General features: G+C 43.5%; 1 protein-coding gene across 1 annotated transcript in view; it reads right to left on the bottom strand.

Moving 5' to 3' along the window:
* Positions 1 to 21034, bottom strand: part of LOC145349490 (collagenase 3-like) — a 63957-nt gene that overhangs the window by 11896 nt on the left and 31027 nt on the right. The window contains exons 7-10 of the mRNA XM_080198025.1: positions 17891 to 18021; positions 13993 to 14149; positions 13788 to 13885; positions 6770 to 6862 (exon numbers count right to left, since the gene is read on the bottom strand). Of these exons, the coding sequence (XP_080054151.1) occupies positions 6770 to 6862; positions 13788 to 13885; positions 13993 to 14149; positions 17891 to 18021 (479 nt within the window). The remainder of the gene's footprint in view (positions 1 to 6769; positions 6863 to 13787; positions 13886 to 13992; positions 14150 to 17890; positions 18022 to 21034) is intronic.

Genomic DNA, 21034 nt, shown 5'->3' with positions numbered 1-21034 from the left:
TCTATGAAAAGGAACATAACCAGATGGATCATCCAGCATTGACATAGGCAGCAGAAACAACAATAGTAAACCCAGACCTGAAGACCCTGTTGACACAGTCCTGTTGACCCTGAAAATTCCTCCTTATTAACATCTAGGGGCTTCTGTCCCCATTGGGATGGCTGTCCCACAGACTAGTCAAGTAACAGCCAGATGTAGTGATACTCATTGAATCATACCTTACAGACAATGTCCCAGGAACCGTCATCACCATCCCTGAGTATGTATTGTCTCACCAGTAGGAGAGACACAGTAATTTGGAATACATTTGGGAGACAGTTGCCTTGGAAGTTCTTAATATCAACCCTGGACCTCATGAAGTCTCATGGTACCAGATCAAACATGGGCAAGGAGACCCCTTGCTTGTTGACATCTAAATGCACCCTCTCCCCATTCTTGCCCCAGCTGATGAATTGGTGCACTTTCGTGTTGAACACCACTTGGAGTAAACACTGAGGATGGTAAGAGTGCATAATATTATTCTGTTTGGGGACTTCAATGTCCATCACTAAGAGTGGCTTAGTAGCACCGCTAATGACTGTGTTGGCCAGGTCCTAAAGGACATAGCAGCCTCCACCACTTCAACGGGCAGAGAATTCCAGAGATTCACCACCCTTTGAGTGAAGAAGTTCCTCCTCAACTCCGTTCTAAACTGCCCCCCCTTTATCTTGAGGCTGTGCCCCCTAGTCCTACTGTCCTTTCTGAGCGGGAAGAGTCTCTCCACCTCTATCCTATCCATCCCATTCATCATCTTATATGTCTCAATGAGATCTCCCCTCATTCTTCTAAACTCTAACGAGTACAAGCCTAGTTTATTCAGCCTCTCCTCATAGCTCAACCCCCTCAACTCCGGCATCAGCCTAGTAAACCTCCTCTGCACTCCCTCCAAGGCCAAAATATTTTTGCGTAAGTACGGCGACCAAAACTGCACACAGTACTCCAGCTGTGGCCTCACCAATGCCCTATACAGCCGCAGCAAGATCTCCCTACCTTTATATTCAATCCCCCTCGCTATGAAGGCCAGCATCCCATTCGCCTTCCTGACCACCTGCTGCACCTGCAAGCTGGGTTTTTGCGACTCATGCACAAGGACCCCAAGGTCCCTCTGCACCGTCGCCTGCTGCAGTTTTTCGCCACGTAAGTAATAGTCCTTCCTACCATTATTCCTACCAAAGTGGACCACCTCGCACTTGCCAACATTAAATTCCATTTGCCATTTCCTGGCCCATTCGCCCAGCCTATCTAGATCCTTCTGTAGACTCTCCACACCCTCCGCGCAATTTGCCGTTCCACCAATCTTGGTGTCATCAGCAAATTTCGACACCCTACACTTGGTTCCCTCCTCCAGATCATCTATATAAATGGCAAATAGCTGAGGCCCCAGCACCGACCCCTGGGGCACTCCATTAGTCACCAACCGCCAATCCGAATAGCACCCATTAACCCCCACTCTCTGCCTCCTATTTGACAACCAATCCTCTATCCACGCTAACACCCTACCCCCAACTCCATGCCCCCTTACCTTCTGCAATAACCTCTTGTGAGGTACCTTGTCAAACGCCTTCTGAAAATCAAGAAAGACCACATCCACCGGCTCTCCTCTATCCACCGCCCTAGACACATCCTCATAGAACTCCAGTAAATTTGTCAGACACGACTTCCCCTTAACGAAACCGTGCTGCGTCTGCTCTATCAAGCAATTCCCCTCAAGATGCCTCGCTATTTCCTCCTTGATGACGGATTCTAACATTTTACCTGCAACAGACGTTAAACTAACCAGCCTAACCGGACTTTTCCACTGTTCAGCTAGGGGAAGGCTTGCTCATCTGGGTTCTGCATATCAGACAGGAAATTTGAGATCACAGCATCAGTATTTGGGTCAGCGAAGGGGGCAGAAAGATACAATTCGTGGTCATTGGCATGTATGTGGAAGCTGACTTCTTTGGAAAACGATATGGAAGTTGAAATATATTCTTCGTACAAGGCTCATGATTTGTATATACGTCCATGACTTTATTAAATCATCACTGGCTTTAAAACATTCTCACTCGTATTTCTTTTCTTGTTCTTTAGTCCCACCAATGGTGATTCATCGATTGACTGACTCACTTTGTTTATTCCTTATTATCACCAAGGTAACATCTGCTACTATTGTGACCAACTATCCCCATTTTTCTCTATTCATTCTAATTTATGATTTATTTCTTTGGTGAGGTGAGTAAACCATACAATCTGGGCAGTGAGAAGTTACTCTGGGTCTTCACTGTTTGTAGTTTCAACACTCTGCTCCAACAGAGGACAGGGCTTTTCTTGCCTTCCTTCCATGTGGATATCTGGAGTGGGATGCTGTTGTCTATTGGAATTCCCATTCATTCAGGTCTCCATTCTTTCTACCATATTCCTTGCATGGAGCAGATTCCCAGAATCTAGGCCTGTCAAAAGTGGGCCCAATGGATTTGCAAAATAGAATTTCACAAAGTAAAATCATCGACCTGTGACCCAATAGAAAAGCAGTGACTTCAACATTAAGTTCAGCAGCCACCATCCTCCTCTCTCCAACCTCCACCCTCCACAGTTGACACTGGCTGGCCTCTCTCCGCACATATGTTCATATACATCTCCAAACTTTGGGATGAAGTTTAACAGGAATCTGTGGGACAGTTTGAAGTTCTCCCCTTCTTAGGTACTTCCAAAAGGGCCTCTAGAGAAATTTCAGGACTGTTTCCTGAAATATTCACCCACCCTGCAGCCAAGTTTCTATTATAGGTGTGAGCTAAAGTCAGTTAGCAGGATTTATATCTATTTACATCTATTTATACATTTACATTGATAATATTTGCCATATTTGAGGCATTCTTTGGTTGATTGCTCTCCTCTCTGTTTTGTCAGCAATGGATGCTATTTTCTCTAAATCAGTGATGGGCAACTTAGGCCAGTGAGTGGGCCACATAAATTGCCCTCATTTATCTCAGTGGGCCGCAAGATTGAAATTGGGCTTGTTTGCTAACCATGACCCCATGAATAAGATTAGTTACATTGAAGATACACTGAATATTTCATAAGTCATAGAAAATGCATATATCTTTTAAATATTAATAGAACTATCATCAACTTCGAGTGGTAAAAAGAAAATAAGTATTTAAACTTTGAAGGCAGAGGGAGCACACGGCTCTCACAGTCAATGTTGTGTGCAATTGGCATGCAGCTCACTTCACTTGCCCTTGCTTCACATTCATATCACTGATAGGATAAAAGCTACATGGACGGAAAGCGGCAGAATGTGGCAAACTTGTATGTGGGCAATAGTCAACAAAATGTCTTGTGAGTGACACTCAGAACATAGATGGGCCACATGTGGCTCTGGGCTGCAGGTTGCCCATGACTGCTCTAAGTTGTCACTCACTTATCAGTTGTTTTATTTCTGCCATGCCATCTACATAAACATTTGACTAATTCTATCCCAGGAGTTGATAGGGATGAAAGTCTCCATAATTACCTCAATGAGGCCCATGTGGTTGGGCTTTTGGAGTATGATTGATGTAATGATTGCCTACCCAATCAGGGTGTCTCACCTGTAAATATATTAAAGAGTGTCAGGTTTACTGACACTCTGCATTCTGACTTTGTACCTGAAACGCTGTTGGGAGTGGAGATAGGTTTGTAAATCAAGGGAATCTGGTGCAGGGACACCAGCCTCTGAGGTGTTATTTCAGTGGCGATGAGGAGAAAAGAACAACTCTCAGGAACTTTCTTGCTAACAGCGGCTTCACTTGGGTTCAGCCATTTTCAGGCATCATGCCTGTTTGGGAAACTGGACTCTTTTGACCATGCTATGGAGGACTGGGCTCAAAATGTGGAATATATGCATCATTTCTTTAGGGTTAACAGCATTTTGGCAGATGATCAGCAATGGGTCATTCTTCTGACCGCTTGCGAACCGTCAGCATTTGCCATTATTTGCAGCTTAACTTTCCGGAGGCACCAGATTCCGAAACCTTTCAGGATTTGGCGAACCTAGTGAGGGAATATTATGGGCAGATGTTTGTGATTGTCACTGATCACAAGCTGCTACTAGGGCTACTAAGTAAGGACAATGCTGTGCCACCAAAAGCATTGGCCCATATCCAGCAGTGTGCATAATTATTGGCTACCTACACCTATCAGTTGGAACAGCATCCGGGAACCTGTGTGGCAAATGAAATGCCTTGAGTAGGCTAGCTTTAGCAGATACCCCGCCGATGGTACCACAAGTAGGAGAGATGGTAGTGACCATGAATTTTCTGGATAAACTTCCAGTGGCTCCACATAACATACGTCTTTGGATGCATAAGGACCTGGTCCTTGCGAAAGGTAAACAATTAGTGCTGACGGGAGGAACAGAAAGAGCAAGACTGCTCCAATCCCACCTGTATTGGAATAGAAGCGAGCAGTCCACTGTAGAAGATGGCATACAGCAACGTGGGGCAAGAGTGGTTGTTCTGAGTCAAGATCACCGTTCCACATGGGCTGAACCATATCACAAACACACTGCAGTACCCAAAATGAAGATGCTGGTAAGAAGCTATGTTTGGTGGCCTGGAATAGATGTGGACATAGTGGCATGCGTGGGTCAGTGCCAGCCCTGCCCCCTTCACCTTGTCCCCTAGGCCCTGCCCTCTCTTGGCACTGCCCAATGTACAGTGAGCAGAGCCAAGATGTCCCCTGGGTATGGGCACTTTGTCCCTTGGGCAGTGCCAGGGGCGCAGGCTGGCACAGCCAGGGTGCCCATGCCCCCACCACCTATGCCCTGCGTGGCCCCGATTGCCCCCCTTCACTCCAGCGGGGTTTCCTGCTAGTTCCCTGTAAATGGGGAGCTGGTCTAAACCCCGCCAGAGTGAAATAGTCCTGGCGGGGTGGGTAATGCTGTTAGGTCCGGACAATTCTGTGCTGGGCCCCATAATGAGATTTAAAGTAAATTTAAAACAGATTTAAATGACTAACCTCTCTTTTCACTGATTTCCAGAGTGGTCCCAAGTGCGCCTGATCTCTGACTGTGGGAGAAGTGCATGAGTCAGGAACGCATGCGTGAATCCTGCAGAATGACCAACACGTGATTCTCCCATCCTGATGCACCAAAAAACATGTGCATCAGAATGGGAGAATCAGGCCCCCAATAAACCAGAACTCTGGTGCTCATAGCATAAGGGATGAGCACCTGTTTGATACACCCTGCCCACATTGGACACCGAATTGGAGAAATTTGATCTGGTGCTGAAGTGTCACAAAAGGCCATGAGGCATGCGAAACGACGAGGTTCCTTGGACTTAGTGGGGGAGGGGAGTAATGACCTCAAGGAGGCATGATGCTGGCGTCTTGGAATATGAGCTCCCTGACTGAGATAATGATTAACTGAAAATCAGGGAGTCTCACATGTGTCCATAATAAGGAGTGTCAGGTTTACTGTAGAATTGAGTTTGCAAATTATGGGAATCTGGTGAAGGGGCACAGGCCTCCGAAAAGTTATTTCAGTTTCTGAAGCAAAAGTGGAGATTTAGCAAAAGAATGCTATTTTGCAAACACCATTGACGTGTGGACTGAAAGCTAAGGCCCGGATGTCACATCTCTTGCTGCGATGGCAGTTACAAAGTTGATTGAATCAATCTGGGAGGCTTGGAGGTGTTAACTCTCAAATCACATCATGGCTGGCTTTTTATACACCATCAATTTTGTCTATAAGTTGGTTTCTACTCCCATTGTATCTTTCTTCCTGAGTCAACTTGTCTTTAACTCTATCCTTCTATTTCTAAAGCACCACAGTCTTGCTCACCAACTGATCACTTTCTTTCCCATCAGTCCAGAGTGCTCATCAGTTATTCCACTTAGACTCATCAACCTAGGTAATTCCTATTTAGAATAGATAATTAAATGTAAGGACATAGGAGCAGTTGTGGGTCATTTCACTTCTCAATGAGAGTCTTATCTCCACCCACCCACCTTGGCCAGGAGGAATCCATCAGTTTAAATTACTAATGGAGGTCATCTATTGTATATTTGGGAGAAAGATCCAAACTTTAACCACCTGCTGTGACACAAGGGGTGGAATCTTTCTGTCCCACCTATCACTGGGATCGTCACAGGCGGGACAGGACCTGCAAAGGTCCATTAGCCATAGGTGCGATTTTCTTGTCTTGGGACAAGCGTGGCTGGAAAAACCACCCAAGGTGTAACCTAACTTCTCCCCGATGATTGATTGATTTATTATTGTAAAAATCAGTACCTGCTCAGATTAAATTTAGTGTTTTGAAACACGGATCAATGACAATCAGTATCTTCAATATCTTCTTTATTCTCAGCAGGATACATTGAATCACAATTTTTGACATTAGTGAATTGAATTAATGGATTAGTAGAAAGAAATATTCAACCTTAAACACCACGAATATTCTAATCTGCTTTCAATATATATGTTAGAAATGATACAGGCATTTATTGTGAGACTAATATATTCATGGTTCTATATGCAAAGCTATTTTATGTCATATTAACAGTTATCTTGTTTCAAATCATGCAGTAGATTGAAATCGGTTAACAGACTGCTCAAATCAAAAAGCAACTAATTTGTGAAAGAGTTAATGATTAAACTTGACTGAATAGTTAATTTTTCTTCCATCAGGGAGTACATGTCCATCCTCTGGGTCATAATATGAGTCGAAGTACACAATGCTGTGGTAGCAATGCACATTTATCTAGCTACAATTATTCCATCCCGTTGGAGTAAAACGTTTTTGAAATGCAGTAATCTTATATATGTATACATCACGTCCACTTGTGAGGTAGAAATTATCTGTCATTTGAAAAATAAAGTTTATTTATTATTTGCTTAAAATGTGGGAACCACATTTCCTCCAACTTCATCAGATGCATGTTATAACTCTAACAGTACACCAGGGAAACATCTAGGAAACAGACAGGTGCCAGATTCCAGTCGACACCAGAAGTTGGTGTTATAATGGGCAGAACATCAGGCTGCTTCATGCCAGATGAAGAGGGTTGAGTTAGTATAGGGGACAGGGACTCCTTCTGTTGGAATTCCTGCATTCATAGCCCAGAAGAGATTGGAATAAGATTTTTGATGAGAATCATTGTCAGGTTAAGGAAGCAGTGTGGGCCCAGGAGACAAAATAACATGTTTTAAAATTATCTATTGGCTTCCTTGCACAGGAGCACTAAGGATGGAGTCCATTGGTCATTGAATCCTATGGAACTGCTTAGAGTCAGTAGACTGGTCAGTATTTAAAAACTCTGCGGCCAGCCTGAATGACTATGCAACTTCATTACTAAGTGTGTAGAAGACTGGGTGCCAAATAAGCAAAACCGCGTGTTCCCCAACCGGAAACCATGAATGAACAGGGATATCCACTACTTGCTGAAGTCTGGGTCTGAGGTATTCAAATCAGGTGACCCTGACTGATTCAAGAAAGCCAGAAATAATCTACGGAGATCCGTCAAAGGTGCCAAAAAAACCAAGCTAGAGTCCCAGACTAGCCACACGGACCCGCGCCAACTGTAACAAGATCTGCAAGACATAACAGTCTACAAGACGAAGGCAGGTAAAATCACTGACTCCAATGTGCCCGTCCCTGATGAGCTCAATGCATTCCATACCCATTTTGAGCAAGAGGTCAGCGAGAGCATGCCTTCCATCTTGGAAGCCTTGGACAAACCTGTATCTGACGTCACTATTGTCGATATCAGAACAACCTTCTTGAAAGTCAACCCATAGAAAGCAACTGGCCCGGATGGGGTATCCAGACAAACACTCAGATCCTGGGTGGATCAGCTGGCGGGGGCATACACAGACACCTTCAAACACTCTATACAACAATCTGAGGGCCCTACCTGCTTCAAGAAGATGACCATCATTCCGGTATCAAAGAAAAGTCAGGCAGTGAGCCTTAATGACTATTATTCGGCTCTGACATATATCATTATGAAGTGTTTTGAAAGGTTAGTCATGGCATAAATCAATTCCTGCCTTCCAGATTGTCTGGAGCCACTATAGTTTGCCTATTGCCGCAACAAGTCCACAGCAGACACCTTCTCCCTGGCCCCACATTCAACCCTGGAACACAAGAATCCCAGGCTAGCTACACCGCTAACTATGGCAAGGTCTGCGAGACATAACAGGCTTCAAGATCATCGGGTCCAATGCATCACTCCATGATGAGCACAATGCACTCTACACCCTTTTTGAGCAAGAGGTCAGCAAGAGAATGCCCTCCACCCTGGAAGCCCTGGAAGCCCTGGATGAACCTATGTCTGGAGTCACCATTGCAGATGCCAGAGCAGCTTTCTTGAAGGTCAACCCACGGAAGACAACTGGCCCGGATGGGGTACCTGGACGTGCATTCAGATCCTGCATGGATCAGCTGGCAGGGATATTCACAGACATCTTCAACCTCTCTTTATAACAATCTGAGGTCCCTATCTGCTTCAAGAAGATGACCATCATCCCGATACCAAAGAAAAACCAAGCAGCGTGCCTTAATGACTACCGGCCAGTGCTTCGAAAGGTTAGTCGTGGCACAAATCAATTCCTGCCTCCCAGACTACCTGGATCCACTACAGTTTGCCTACCGCTGCAACAGGTCTACTGCAGATGCCATCTCCCTGGCCCTGCACTCAATCCTGGAACACCTGGATAACAAGGATACCTATGTCAGACTCCTATTTATTGACTACAGCTCAGCCTTCAACACTATTATTCCCACGAAACTCATCTCCAAACCCTGTGGTCTAGGCCTTGGCACCTCCCTCTGCAAATGGGCCCTGAACTTCGTAACTCCCAGACTATAGCTACAACTCTCACCAACTTTTACAGATGCAGCATAGAAAACAGTCTTTCTGGTTGTATCACTGCTTGGTATAGCTCCTGCTCTGCCCAAGACTGCAAGGAACTTCAAAAGGTTGTGATTGTAGCCTAATCCATCATGCAAACCAGCCTCCCATCCATTGACACTGTCTACACTTCCTTCAAAGCAGCCAGCATAATTAAGGACTTGTGCTCACCTCGGACATTCTCTCTTCCACCTTCTTCCATTGGGAAAAAGATACAAAAGTCTGTCACAAACCAACCGACTCAAGAACAGCTTCCTCCCTGCTGCTGTCAGATTTTTGAATGGACTTTCCTTGCATTCAGTTGATCTTTCTCTACTCTCTAGCTATGACCGTAACACTACATTCTGCACTCTCTCGTTTCGTTCTCTATTAATCGTATGTTTTGATTATATAGCGCGTAAGAAACAATACTTTTCACTGTATGTTAATAAATGTGACAATAATAAATCAAATCAAATTAAAAAAACATCAAGATAACAAAGACATCCATGTCAGACTCCTATTCATAGATTACAACTCAGCCTTTAACACCATTATTCCTACGAGACTCATCTCCAAACTTCATGGCTGAAGCTTGGCTCCTCCCTCTGCAACTGGATCCTAAACTTCCTAATCCACTTACTGCAGTCAGTAAGGATAGGCAACACCACCTTGTCTACGATCATCCTCAACATCGGTGCTCCACAAGGCTGTGTCCTCAGTCTCTTACTATATTCCTTATACACCTTTGACCGTGTGGGCAAATTCCCCTCCAACTCAATTTTCAAGTTTGCTGATGTCATCACCTTTGTGGATCGATCTCAAACAATGATGAGATGGAGTACAGGAAAGAAATAGAGAATCTGATGAACCGGTGCGACGCCAATAATCTCTCAATGTCAACAAAACAGAAGAGATAGTCAACGACTTCGAGGCATAGTGGAGGGCATGCCACTGTTTACATCAACGGGGATGAAATAGAGAAGGTCAAAAGCTTGAAGTTTTTAGGTGTCCAGAACACCTGCAACCTATCCTGGTCCCTCGATCCAGACACTATAGTTAAGAAAGCCCACCAAAGCGTCTATTTTCTCAGGAGACCAAGGAAATTTGGCAAGTCTGCTACAACTCTCACCAACTTCTACAGATGCACCATAGAAAGCATTCTTTCCGATTGTGTCACAGTTTGGTATGGCTCCTACTCTATCCAAGATAGCAAGAAATTACAGAGGGTTGTGAACGAAGCCCAGTTGATCACATAAACCAGCCTCCCATCCATTCACACTGTCTACGCTTCCAGCTGCCTTGGAAAAGCAGCCGGCATAATCAAGGACTCCATACACCCCGGACATTCTCTCTTCCACCTTCTTCCATCAGGAAAAAGATGCAGAAGTCTGGGGAAACATACCTATTGACTCAAAAGCAGATCCTTCTCTGTTGCCATCAGACTTTTGAATGGACCATCCTTGCATTAAGCTGATTTTTCTTTACACCCTAGCTATGACTGTAATGCTACATTCTGCACTCTTTCCTTTCCTTCTGTATGAACTGTATGCTTTGGCTGTATAGCAAGGAAGGAACAATGCTAATGTTTGTTAATACATGTGACAATTATAAATCAAATCATATCAAACAGGACTCTCCTTCCCATTCGAATTGTGCATAGACTCAGAATCCTAACAGAATGGGGCATTTTGGCACAGGAGATGACCCCAAAGGAGATCAACATGTCACATGTTAAGCCCGTACCTTTTCCAGTTAATTATGCAACCAGCGTGATTATGTCACATTGCATGGCGTGATGGGCAGGAAGTTGCATACTTGCCGTCATGTCCAAGTTATATTGAAAATGTATCCAGGCTGCCATTCATTCATCAGGCCAGGAGTGCTGGACACAGCTTCCAGAAAGCAACACAAACAGACTCCAGGTTCAGTAATGCTCCCCTGGACATTCTCTTCCACGCTGTGGAGGAAAGAAGGGATGTCCTTTTCCCAGAGATAGGAGTAGGATGCCCACCAGACCTCCTACAGTGGCCTGGGAGGAGGTCGCCATGATAGTCAGTCATGGTGCCACAGGGGTCCAGAGGTGGACTGCCCTGCAGTGCAGGGAATGAATGAACAACCAAATTCACACTGTGAGGGCAAGTGAATCCCCTCCTCACTACACTCTTCAAAATTCATTTGTGGGATGTGGGTCTCATTGGCTAGACCAACATTTATTGCCCATCCCGAGTAGCCATTAAGAAAGTGATTGCGAGCTGCCAGCGAAGAAACTGTGATATATTTCTAACTCAGGAGTGACTTGAAGGGGAACCTCAAGGTGGTGTTTCAAGGTAATGCTGTTTTTGTCCTTCAGGATGCTCATGGGTTTGGAAAGCGCTGCAGAAGGAACCTTGGTGAATATTTGCAATGCAATTTGTAGATGATACACACACTGACACTGTTCATCAGTGGTGGGAGGATTGAATGTGGAAGGGCTAGCAATCAGGCAGGCTGCTTTGTCCTGGATGGTTTTTTGAATGTTGTTGAGAATATTCTATCACACTCCTGACTTGTGCCTTGTAGATGGCTTTGGGTCAGGAGGTGAATTACTCGCTGAAGGATTCATGGCCTCTGACCTGCTCTGGTAGCCACAGTATTTACTTGGCTAGTCCTGTTCAGTTTCAGGTCACTGTTAACCCCTAAGATGTTGATAATGGGAATTCAGCAATGCTAATGCTAATGCATGTCAGGGGGCAATGATCAGATCCTCCCTTGTTGGAGATGGTCATTGCCTGGCGCTTGTATGGAGTGAATGTTACTTGCCAGCTGTATACCCAAGCCCGAATGTTATCCAGGTCATGAGGACTTCTGCAATAATGTCCTGGAACTGAAATGATTGACCTCCAACCACCACAACCATCTTCCCTTATACCAGGTGTGACTCCAAGCAGTAGTGCATTTTCCCCCCGATATCCATTTACTAAAGTTTTGCTTGGCCTATTTGATTGGCCACACTTGGTCAAATACTGCTGTGATGTCAAGGGCAGTCACTGTCACCTCACCCTGGAGTTCAGATATTTTGTCCACATTTGAACCAAGGCTGTAATGAGGTCAGGAGCTGATTGACCCCCCCCCCCCCCAACCCAAACTGAGCATCTGTGAACAGGTTATTGCTGAGTAAGTGCTTTTTGATAGCACTGTTGATGACTCCTTCCATCACTTTATTGATGATCGAGAGTAGACTGATGGGCCAATTCCCTTCCTGATGAGCTCACGGTTGCTACAGTCTCCCAGCCCACCTTGAATCCACCCACTCCTAAGATCTGCGCAGACATCCGTGTCCACTCCAGCCATCTAGACCAGCCCTATACCTGCCACTTTACTGAATGTCACTGCCTCCTCTCAAAGCTATAGTACCCTCTCACCAACAGTCCCCTCAGTTTGCTGCTGCCATTAGCATTATAGATTCTTCTATTGGAAACTGGCCCCTGTCTGTTCCACTGTCTCTTGTTACCCTTCTGCATTGTGTCCCCTGGTTCGCCCTCCCCCCAGTGCCCAACGTACCTCCCCAAGGTTCCATGGTTTCTTCCCTCCCCCTTCTGCCTTTCCCACTCCCTGTTGTATCCTGGCATTCCTATATTACCTTCCCAACTCCCCTGCGCTGCTGGCGGGAGGGGGGCAATTCCAGTTTGTGAAGTTGCTTCTGCTGGCTGGGGAATCTCAAACATGGGGATAAGGTCTCAGAGTAAAGGGACAAGATGAGAAATCTCTTCTGTCAAAGGTTAGGGAATCTTTGGAATTCTGTACCCAGAGGATTGAGGATGCTCTATTCTTGAATATATTTAAGCATGAGATAGACAAATCTTCATCCTCAAAAAGCATCAATGGATATGGGGAACCAATGGGAGAGTGAAATTGAGGCAGATGATCAGCCATAATTTTACGATACTCCAAGGGCCATAAGTTCAACCCCTGATTCGTTCTTTACCTGGTGAAACATAAGACTGCTAAAATATGAATGGATTTTTCTTAACTTGTCATTTTGAATGGTGTAAAGTCAACAGTTGGAGCTTTCATTCGCTTAGAGGATAATTGTAACCTATGCAACCTGGTGGAAAACAAGTGAGACAAACAGCAAATTTTACCTTTCACTAAAATCAATGGGAGGTAAAAGCAATAATTTTCAGGTGGGGTTAAAATGGTCTCCTTGCGCTCTGGTATTTTGTATTATTGAAGAGTCCCTTTGTTCCTCTGAAGTGTAATGGAAAAATGTTGATGCTGTACTTGAATTGTGACTGATAGGAAAGGCATACTAATTGCTCTGATTTCAGATAATGGACATGTACCAAATGTTCTTTGTATTCTAAAAATGTCAACTCTTACAGGCAGTAGAGAAAATGATGCCCATGTAAAGTGACTTGATGGGGCCAATTTGGTGAAGGTCAGTCTCTGGAATGGAGCCTTGCTTTATCAAGGCATCAACCCAGGAAATTGCTGTTGGATCCCATGATTTGTGACATGATTTTCCAGTAAGAAATCTTTAGTGTGCTCTCTCTGCCAGACTCTGTATTCTATGTTTCTACAGATACGTTCTGTGCCACAAACAGTCCTTATATTCTCAATGCAAAGAGTGGGGATCTCATGACACTAACTTTTCTACCATTGTGCCAGAAGCTCCGGGTTTGTTTGCCACGGAAGGAGCATTCAACACAATTCAGCAGGCTGAAAATCAGCTCGGAAATACTTCCACCATTTCCCCCATTATTCCCAAAGAATAAAAATCAGTAAGGTTGTGGAGGTACACTGACAACAATGTAAAAGACGCAGTTATGAACGTTTCCATACATTTTTACTATTTCCATTATACTGCTACTAAACTATAAATTATTATTCTCCATCAAGTGGACACTTACTTCTCATCCGCAGAGCTGCATCCACCTTAGAATTTTGTCTAAAGACGCTGCTGATTTTTCTTGGATTACTTCTCAGTTGTCTCCTGTTTACATTATAACTAAAGAAGAAGGTACATGGTACAGCATGTTACAATCTCCATAGCAAACACATAACAAAAGTATCATAAAATGGGTGCAAGATAGAAATATTTGTGAAAATACATACAGCCAGAACTGCTCTCCTACAAAGAAGATTATCCAATTGCCCCCAAGTCGTACTGCAGCATCTATTTTATTAACATTGCTTGGAAAACCAAAATCCGAGATATGCTTTGGATATCCTGATCTTAGAACAGTTTGACTGTAAAGCCAGTATTGTGATCCTGCAAGGTTAACAGAATTTCATAGTAACTTCATTGCAGTGTTAATGTAAGCCTACTTGTGACTCTAATAAATAAACTTTAAAAACTTTAAAAAAGATTACAAAATGATTGACCAAACCTAACACTCAGTTTTATGTGAGTAGAGCTTTAAATTTTGTGTAGAATTGTGATACTGATGCACTTTAATTGAGTTGCCACACAAATATAGACTGTGCTAATAGTATTGGGAATAACCCATATAAGGACCAATTATCTCGTCACTTGAAAATCATGTCTGGAAGGGTGATCATGATAATGTTGCAAATGCTAAAGCATTAAGTCAAGATGATGGTACTTCCATCAATGTCAGTGTGGTGAAACCACTGACCCATAGTCCAAAGCCACAGGAAACTTTAGTACTGCAGAGGTGGTGAGAAACTAGAAGGTCAGAGAGATGAGAAATTCCGAGATGCCTCTGAGAGGAGAGAAAGGAAAAATATAGTTGTGTTTAGGGGAAGATAATGAGGGCAGGTTCAATAACAGGAGTAGGAAAATAAACCTATAGGTCAATCTGGGCCTCACTCAATCACTGCCTGTTTACATGAAAATGGTTATAACCCCATCTTTGAACTTGATTATGTCTAAAGTTTTTAAAGCATTGATGTGTGAGTGAGTGATCGATACATAGAACAAACTTCCTTGGGAGGTGATCGAAGGAATTAATATTGATTTATTCAAATGCAGATTCAACAGATTTCTTTCAGAGAATAACATCCTGGGGTGCATTAATTTAAGACTTGCCATTGGGGAAGTATAGCACTCCAAGGAGGGGGAAAGTGGACTTGAACCTATGGGCTGTGAAATTTGATTGTGCAGCATCACTGGTGCCAACGGCACTGAAACACAAAGCTGCCAAAATGTTAACTCTGGCATTTCCTGCCACTTCTTGTTCCACCTCCAAACAGGATAACACTGATCCTCACCTCACTTTCCTGGTGGGATTCTTAATGGTGCAGGGTATATTTGACTTCTTACGTGGGTACCACAAATTACTGGGGAGGTGTTACATAACCACAGGACTGCCAATTCATTAACCTTCCATTGTGGTGTGACCATGACCAGAAGATCCTCTTGGTGAAAGACAGCTATCCTGACATTAGCCATGACACATACACCCAGTACCTAGTTGGCTCATGATTCCCCTTGGCATCTGACTGAATGAGAACATTGCATCTACAGTGCAAACCATGCAGCAACCAGGGACATCACGGAGCAGAGCGTCAGTGGCTAACACATTTGCATTGCCAGGTCTATTCAGTGGATCTGTCCAAAACTCACTGAAGCGTGTCATCAAGCCTCAAGTGCAGGATGCAGTTTAGCTGAATCCTGCACTTGAGGACATGAACTTTGAAACCAGACACTCATGGGAACCTCTTGAGCAGTAGGAAGAGGAAGGGGGAGGGGTTTAATGGGGGTGGGGGGTTGAGGCACTCCAGCAGCCCCTCATCATCTTTTAAATCTATCCACTATGGACCATCCTCGGGCAACCTGTGTTGTGTTTTTGCCTCACAATTCCTACGTTTCTATCTTGATTTTATATAGATGTCAGGAAAAAGTTACATTTTTCAAGGATCTTAACTTAGTTTAAAAGCCTTAAAAAATACACTTGGAAATATATATACATGGAATGTTCTGTTGAGCAGATGTACAGGAGAATGAAATGGTTGAGTTTGAATAACATTCTCAGCGGAATTACTGAGCTTATTCCACATGTGTTTCTGCCGGATATACAAAGCTGGCATTAAATATAAAGGGACATGGGGAAAAGGTGTGGAGGTGGATTTGAGACTAGGGAGAGAACAGCCATGATCTGACCAAATGGTGGAGCAGGCTTGAAAAGACTGAATTTGCCTACTTCTACTCCTAATTCCTATGTTCCTATGAATCACATTCTCAGTGGAATTGCTGAGCTTGTTTCTGTGGCGTTGGGTGTGGATGTGGGGATGTGGAGGTGTGAGGGGGATGGGTGTGGGCGTGGGGGTGGGGGTGGGTGGGGGTTAATGAATAGTGCCTCAGAATTTGAATCATCGAATAATTTCAACTAAACAACTTTGAATGATCAATTAATGCTCTCAGTGAAATCCTCCTGAATAAACACAGTGAGCTGCAGACGTCCACTTTTGTTCAAGGACAAATCTGCCAGCAAGTTCAGGGAACAGAAGTTGACAGTGAGTGTGATTATGAATCTATAGAACTTGCTGCTCTATTCATGCCACTCAATCTTGGATCTCACATCAATGACATCTGACCCTTAAACCCTTACACTTGTTGGCTTTATGTATTAATTGACCATGGAACCAATTTCAGAAATGCAAGGCTCATCAGTACCCTTTTAACAAGGTGATAAGTTTTGATGCAAAGCTGAACAATTATTCCAGCTCAGAAAAGAAACAATTTAAATTGTTGAGATTCACTTCTGCCTGTAGTTAATTCATATCAGTGATGTTAAACATATTAAATTTAAGATCCTGGATGCCCATCTCCCTTGCCACTTTGTCACTTCCGACAAGTTACAATGCAGATTATATCCAAATTAAACAGTGAAGATAAATGTTTCACAAACAGTATATACTTTATCACGACTTTGATAGGCAAGGGGATTAAGGGTTATGGGGAGAGGGCGGGAATGTGGAACTGAGCCACGACAGATCAGCCATGATCTTATTGAATGGCGGGGCAGGCTCGAAGGGCTAGATGGCCTACTCCTGCTCCTATTTCTTATGTTCTTATGACTTGAGCCATGTATTATGCTGGCTCGAAAAGGCAAATCTACACAAAAATTCAAACCAACCATGGCTGGTGTGTGATGATCTTGATGCATTTGATTAGTTTCATAACTTCTGCACTTTGATTTCCCTTTAGGGACTGCTGGGGAAGTTCTGGATGGATTACCAGACCAATCATTAATCTGTTGATCTGTGTCATGAATGCTCCACCCATTGCACACAGGAGCTGGAGTAGGAGTTAAAGCCAAAGCTCCTTGCACGAGAGGTGGGAGTGCTGCCTATGAGCCACAGGACCTCCTGATGCATCAGAGTCATAGAACCATAGAAAATGCATGGCGCAGAAAGAGGCCATTCAGCCCATTGTGTCTGCGCCAGCCAAAAAAAAAATAAACCAGCCGCTCAGCTTAAGCCCACTTTCCAGCAGCTTGTCCATAACCGTTCAGCTTACAATGCTTCAGATGCAGATCCAGCTGCCTTTACAATGGCTTGAGCACTTTAGCCTCAACCACTGATTTAGGCACCGAATCCCAGACTCCTCCTCTCTCTGGGTGAAAAAGATTTTCCTCATGTCCCCTCCAATTCTTCTGCCAATCACTTTAAATCCATGACCCCTTGTAATTGACCCCCTCAGCTGGGGGTAACAAGTCTTTCCTGTCTACCTTTCCTAGGCCACTCAGGGTTTGTTACACCTCAAGCAGTCACCATTTAGTTTCCTCTGTCCTAAAGAGAGCAACCCTAGTCTTTCCAATCTCTCCTCATTGCTGCAATTTTCAAGCCCTGGCAATGTTCTTGTACATTTCCTTTGCATTCTCTCAAGAGCAATTATATCCTTCCTGTAATTTGGTGACCAGAAGTATAAACAAAACTCCAGCTATGGCCTAACCCAGCATTTTATACAGTTCCACCATTACATCCAATACACTATAACTGATACAATAATAGGTTTATTTCAAAAGACAAATAGGAAATGTATAACCTGAGAAAAATATAATTTCGTTTCCATTGCGTCTCCGGTGGAATTCAACAGCAGCATCAATATTTGACACCATACTTGGCCAAGTACTTCTAACTGGGATTACCTGTGAAGTCCTTAACCTCTTGTAGAACCTACATAATACCACAGAAAATTGCAACAGTGGTTATCCAAATTTAATAAGATAATCTTTTACATACGTGTTGATGGTTGGAATTCTCAGCCACCAGTATGCAACCAAGAATGACTTCAGTAGGTTTTAATTTATCATTATGGGCAAGGATTTCTGTATTTGTCATGTGTAGCAAAGTTGTAAGCATCATGTTAATATTTTCCACGATGTAGCACTTTTTTCTTCAATGCAATTCACTTGAAATTAAGCAAACAAAGGATCAAGAAATTCCAAATGTACATGTTATCCAATGCAAATTAAGAGTCCTTATTCAATTTCACCACCTTAAAATCATTGAGTTGAAAGCTACCTCACCCAAAAACTGTGGAGGCAGAGCACTCGAACATTTTCAAGGCTGAGATCGATAGTTTTTCAATCAGTCAAAGAAATGGGGTAATGGAGATAAGGCAGGAAAGTGGATTTCGTGAGTGTTAGATCAGTTGTGATCTGATTAAATGGTGGGGCAGGCTCAAAGGGCTGAATGGCCTACCCCTGTTCCTATTTCTAATGGTCTTAAAAAATTGACTTTGCCACCAAATTGAATGAAGTACCAATGCAAGTTTCTGCCCGTTGCTCCTACCTGTGGGAACTCAATGGAGTCTGTTAACTTTAAACTTGCTTTAAGTGCAAGGGAACTAATTATAGAAATATTTAGACATTAAAAAATCTTGAATTAATGAAGAAACTGACTACTGCACACAAATGTAACCAGCAAATTGTTCTATATAGTTTTCTAAATTATACTTTGTTAAAATTAAGTTATTAATGAGGCATTGTGACTAAAAATGGTGATTTTGTGTGATAAACCTATTCACAGTTTATTAATAAAACGGCAGCACTTTCCAACTCCTAAATATAACAGAGGAATATTTCAAATATATACCAGTTTCCAAATCATGCTGCTTTACACTGGGTCACAGAAGAATTTATGTTTAATGAAACATAAATGAAATTGAGTGGATACTTGAGCAAATGGAAAATTTCTGAAAACTGGAGTAATATTAAGCACTATTTTGTCGGTTGTGCTCAAGCGGGGAACCGTCGCTGTTCTTTATAAATGTAGTTATAATGTTGCTGCACATTGAAACATTCCCCATTAAAGTATCAAATTTACTTTTTTGTAACCTCATAAAGAAAGCTCAGTTAGAGAAGAGATATTTTACGAAAAAAGGAAACTTCAAAATGCTAACATTCTGAATAAGAAACAACATTGCTGAGAACACACAGGAAGGCCATCAGAATCTGAAAAGGTGAAAAGGCAGGTCAATGTTCTTAGTGCACAGCCTTCATCAGTTGTACATCCTTAGGCAAATACTGAGTTGCCCTATTGCTGGAAATTTGATTATTCTGAGCACTAATGTTGCAAAGCTTTTATTTTTAGCTTGCCACCAGTTACTTGCAGTCTTTTCACTTACATATCATCTAAAATGAAGGCCAAACATTAGCACTCGATGGTTGATATTAGTTCAATGTGTGAGAAGAGGGAATGAGCAACCATGAGATCAGGACTCACTGCAATTCCCAACCAATTCTTACACTGCCCCTAACCACTGCTGGTCCTTCAAAAACTCACCTCAGCATCTCATTATATTATGCAAATAGGGGCTTTGTGATATGCTTAAGTCACTTAGGACAGTTTCTAGATACGCTATTCACCATTTATCCATTTATTCGAAGCAGTGAATGTCCTAAATACCATTTATTGAAGGGACCACTCACGATCACTCATAAATTGACCCAAGAGTTTGGAAACAAAAAACAGAACGCATTGGAAATACTCAGCAGATTTGGCCTAAACAGAGAATCTGAGTTAACGTTTCAGGCCTATGACCTGGGATCAGGAGCAGGAGCAACATCCCCTTCTCCCAGTGCTTACTCCTGTTATTGGCCAGTGCAGCGTGGGAAGTAGACAATGTCCCACCCACCAAAAAACAAGCTGCAGCACTGAAGGGGTCTGCATGACCTTTGCTTCTTGCTGGCAGGAGGAAAATGAGGGCTGGGCCCATAAAGACATCCTGCTGGTTAGAAAGACCAAACAGTGTTGTTTACCTGGTGAATTTGCTTTTCGTTCAGATGTGTATAGTACAAACACCACTTAGGGCAGAATTATCGCATATTTTTTCAAAGAGTTGGTTTCAGTGAGAAAACTGGAGAGAATCCCGCTGGGGTCGATGGTGAGAAAAATCGTCATATCTTGAGCCACTTCTCTGAAAAATAATTTTCCGTGAGTCTGCAGCAGCCTGCCTCTGACTCACTCGCCCTGGTATCACTTGAGCTCATCAATCAGCGGGGTGCACCTTTTAAACACTTTCCCAGCCACTTGTTCCAAAATTCCATCAGAGGGATGGCAGCCAGGAAGACTGTCCCAAGAAATTTGCAGGGAGTCCTCACTAAGGTGCTGGATGGGGTGGAGCAGAGGAGTGACATCCTCTCCCCTCACATGGGCAAGTCACCAACCCCATCTGAGAGGCTCTGGCAGCGTGCGTCAGTGCCAGCTCACTACATAAGAGGACAAGAATCCAGTGCAGGAAAACAATCAAAGTCTCGTTACTTGCCAAGAGCCCATTAACACAACCATTACATTTCCACAGGCCAACAGCCTACAGCCACCTCAAAGGATCTCAGTACTCACCCTCCATCCCCAATTTCCTCTTATTCCCACAGTGCATCTTCTCCCTCACATCCCCGCTCCCGCTCACCGACTGCGTATGCCAGGCATCTTTACCATCTGACCATAAGAACATAAGAAATAGGAGCAGGAGTAGGCCATCTAGCCCTTCGAGCCTGCCCCGCCATTCAATAAGATCATGGCTGATCTGTCGCTGCTCAGTTCCACTTTCCCGCCCTCTCCCCATAACCCTTAATCCCCTCTCTTATCAAAAACCCATCAACCCGCTTCTTAAAAATATTTAGCGAGGCAGCCTCCACCACTTCAACGGGCAGAGAATTCCAGAGATTCACCACCCTTTGAGTGA

This window comes from Carcharhinus amblyrhynchos, chromosome 10 (assembly GCF_965287045.1).
Source record: "Carcharhinus amblyrhynchos chromosome 10, sCarAmb.v2.hapA, whole genome shotgun sequence".
Classification (NCBI taxonomy): Eukaryota; Metazoa; Chordata; class Chondrichthyes; order Carcharhiniformes; family Carcharhinidae; genus Carcharhinus; species Carcharhinus amblyrhynchos.
Note: the sequence above shows the minus strand (reverse complement) of the source record. Positions and strands in the feature narration are given on the sequence as shown.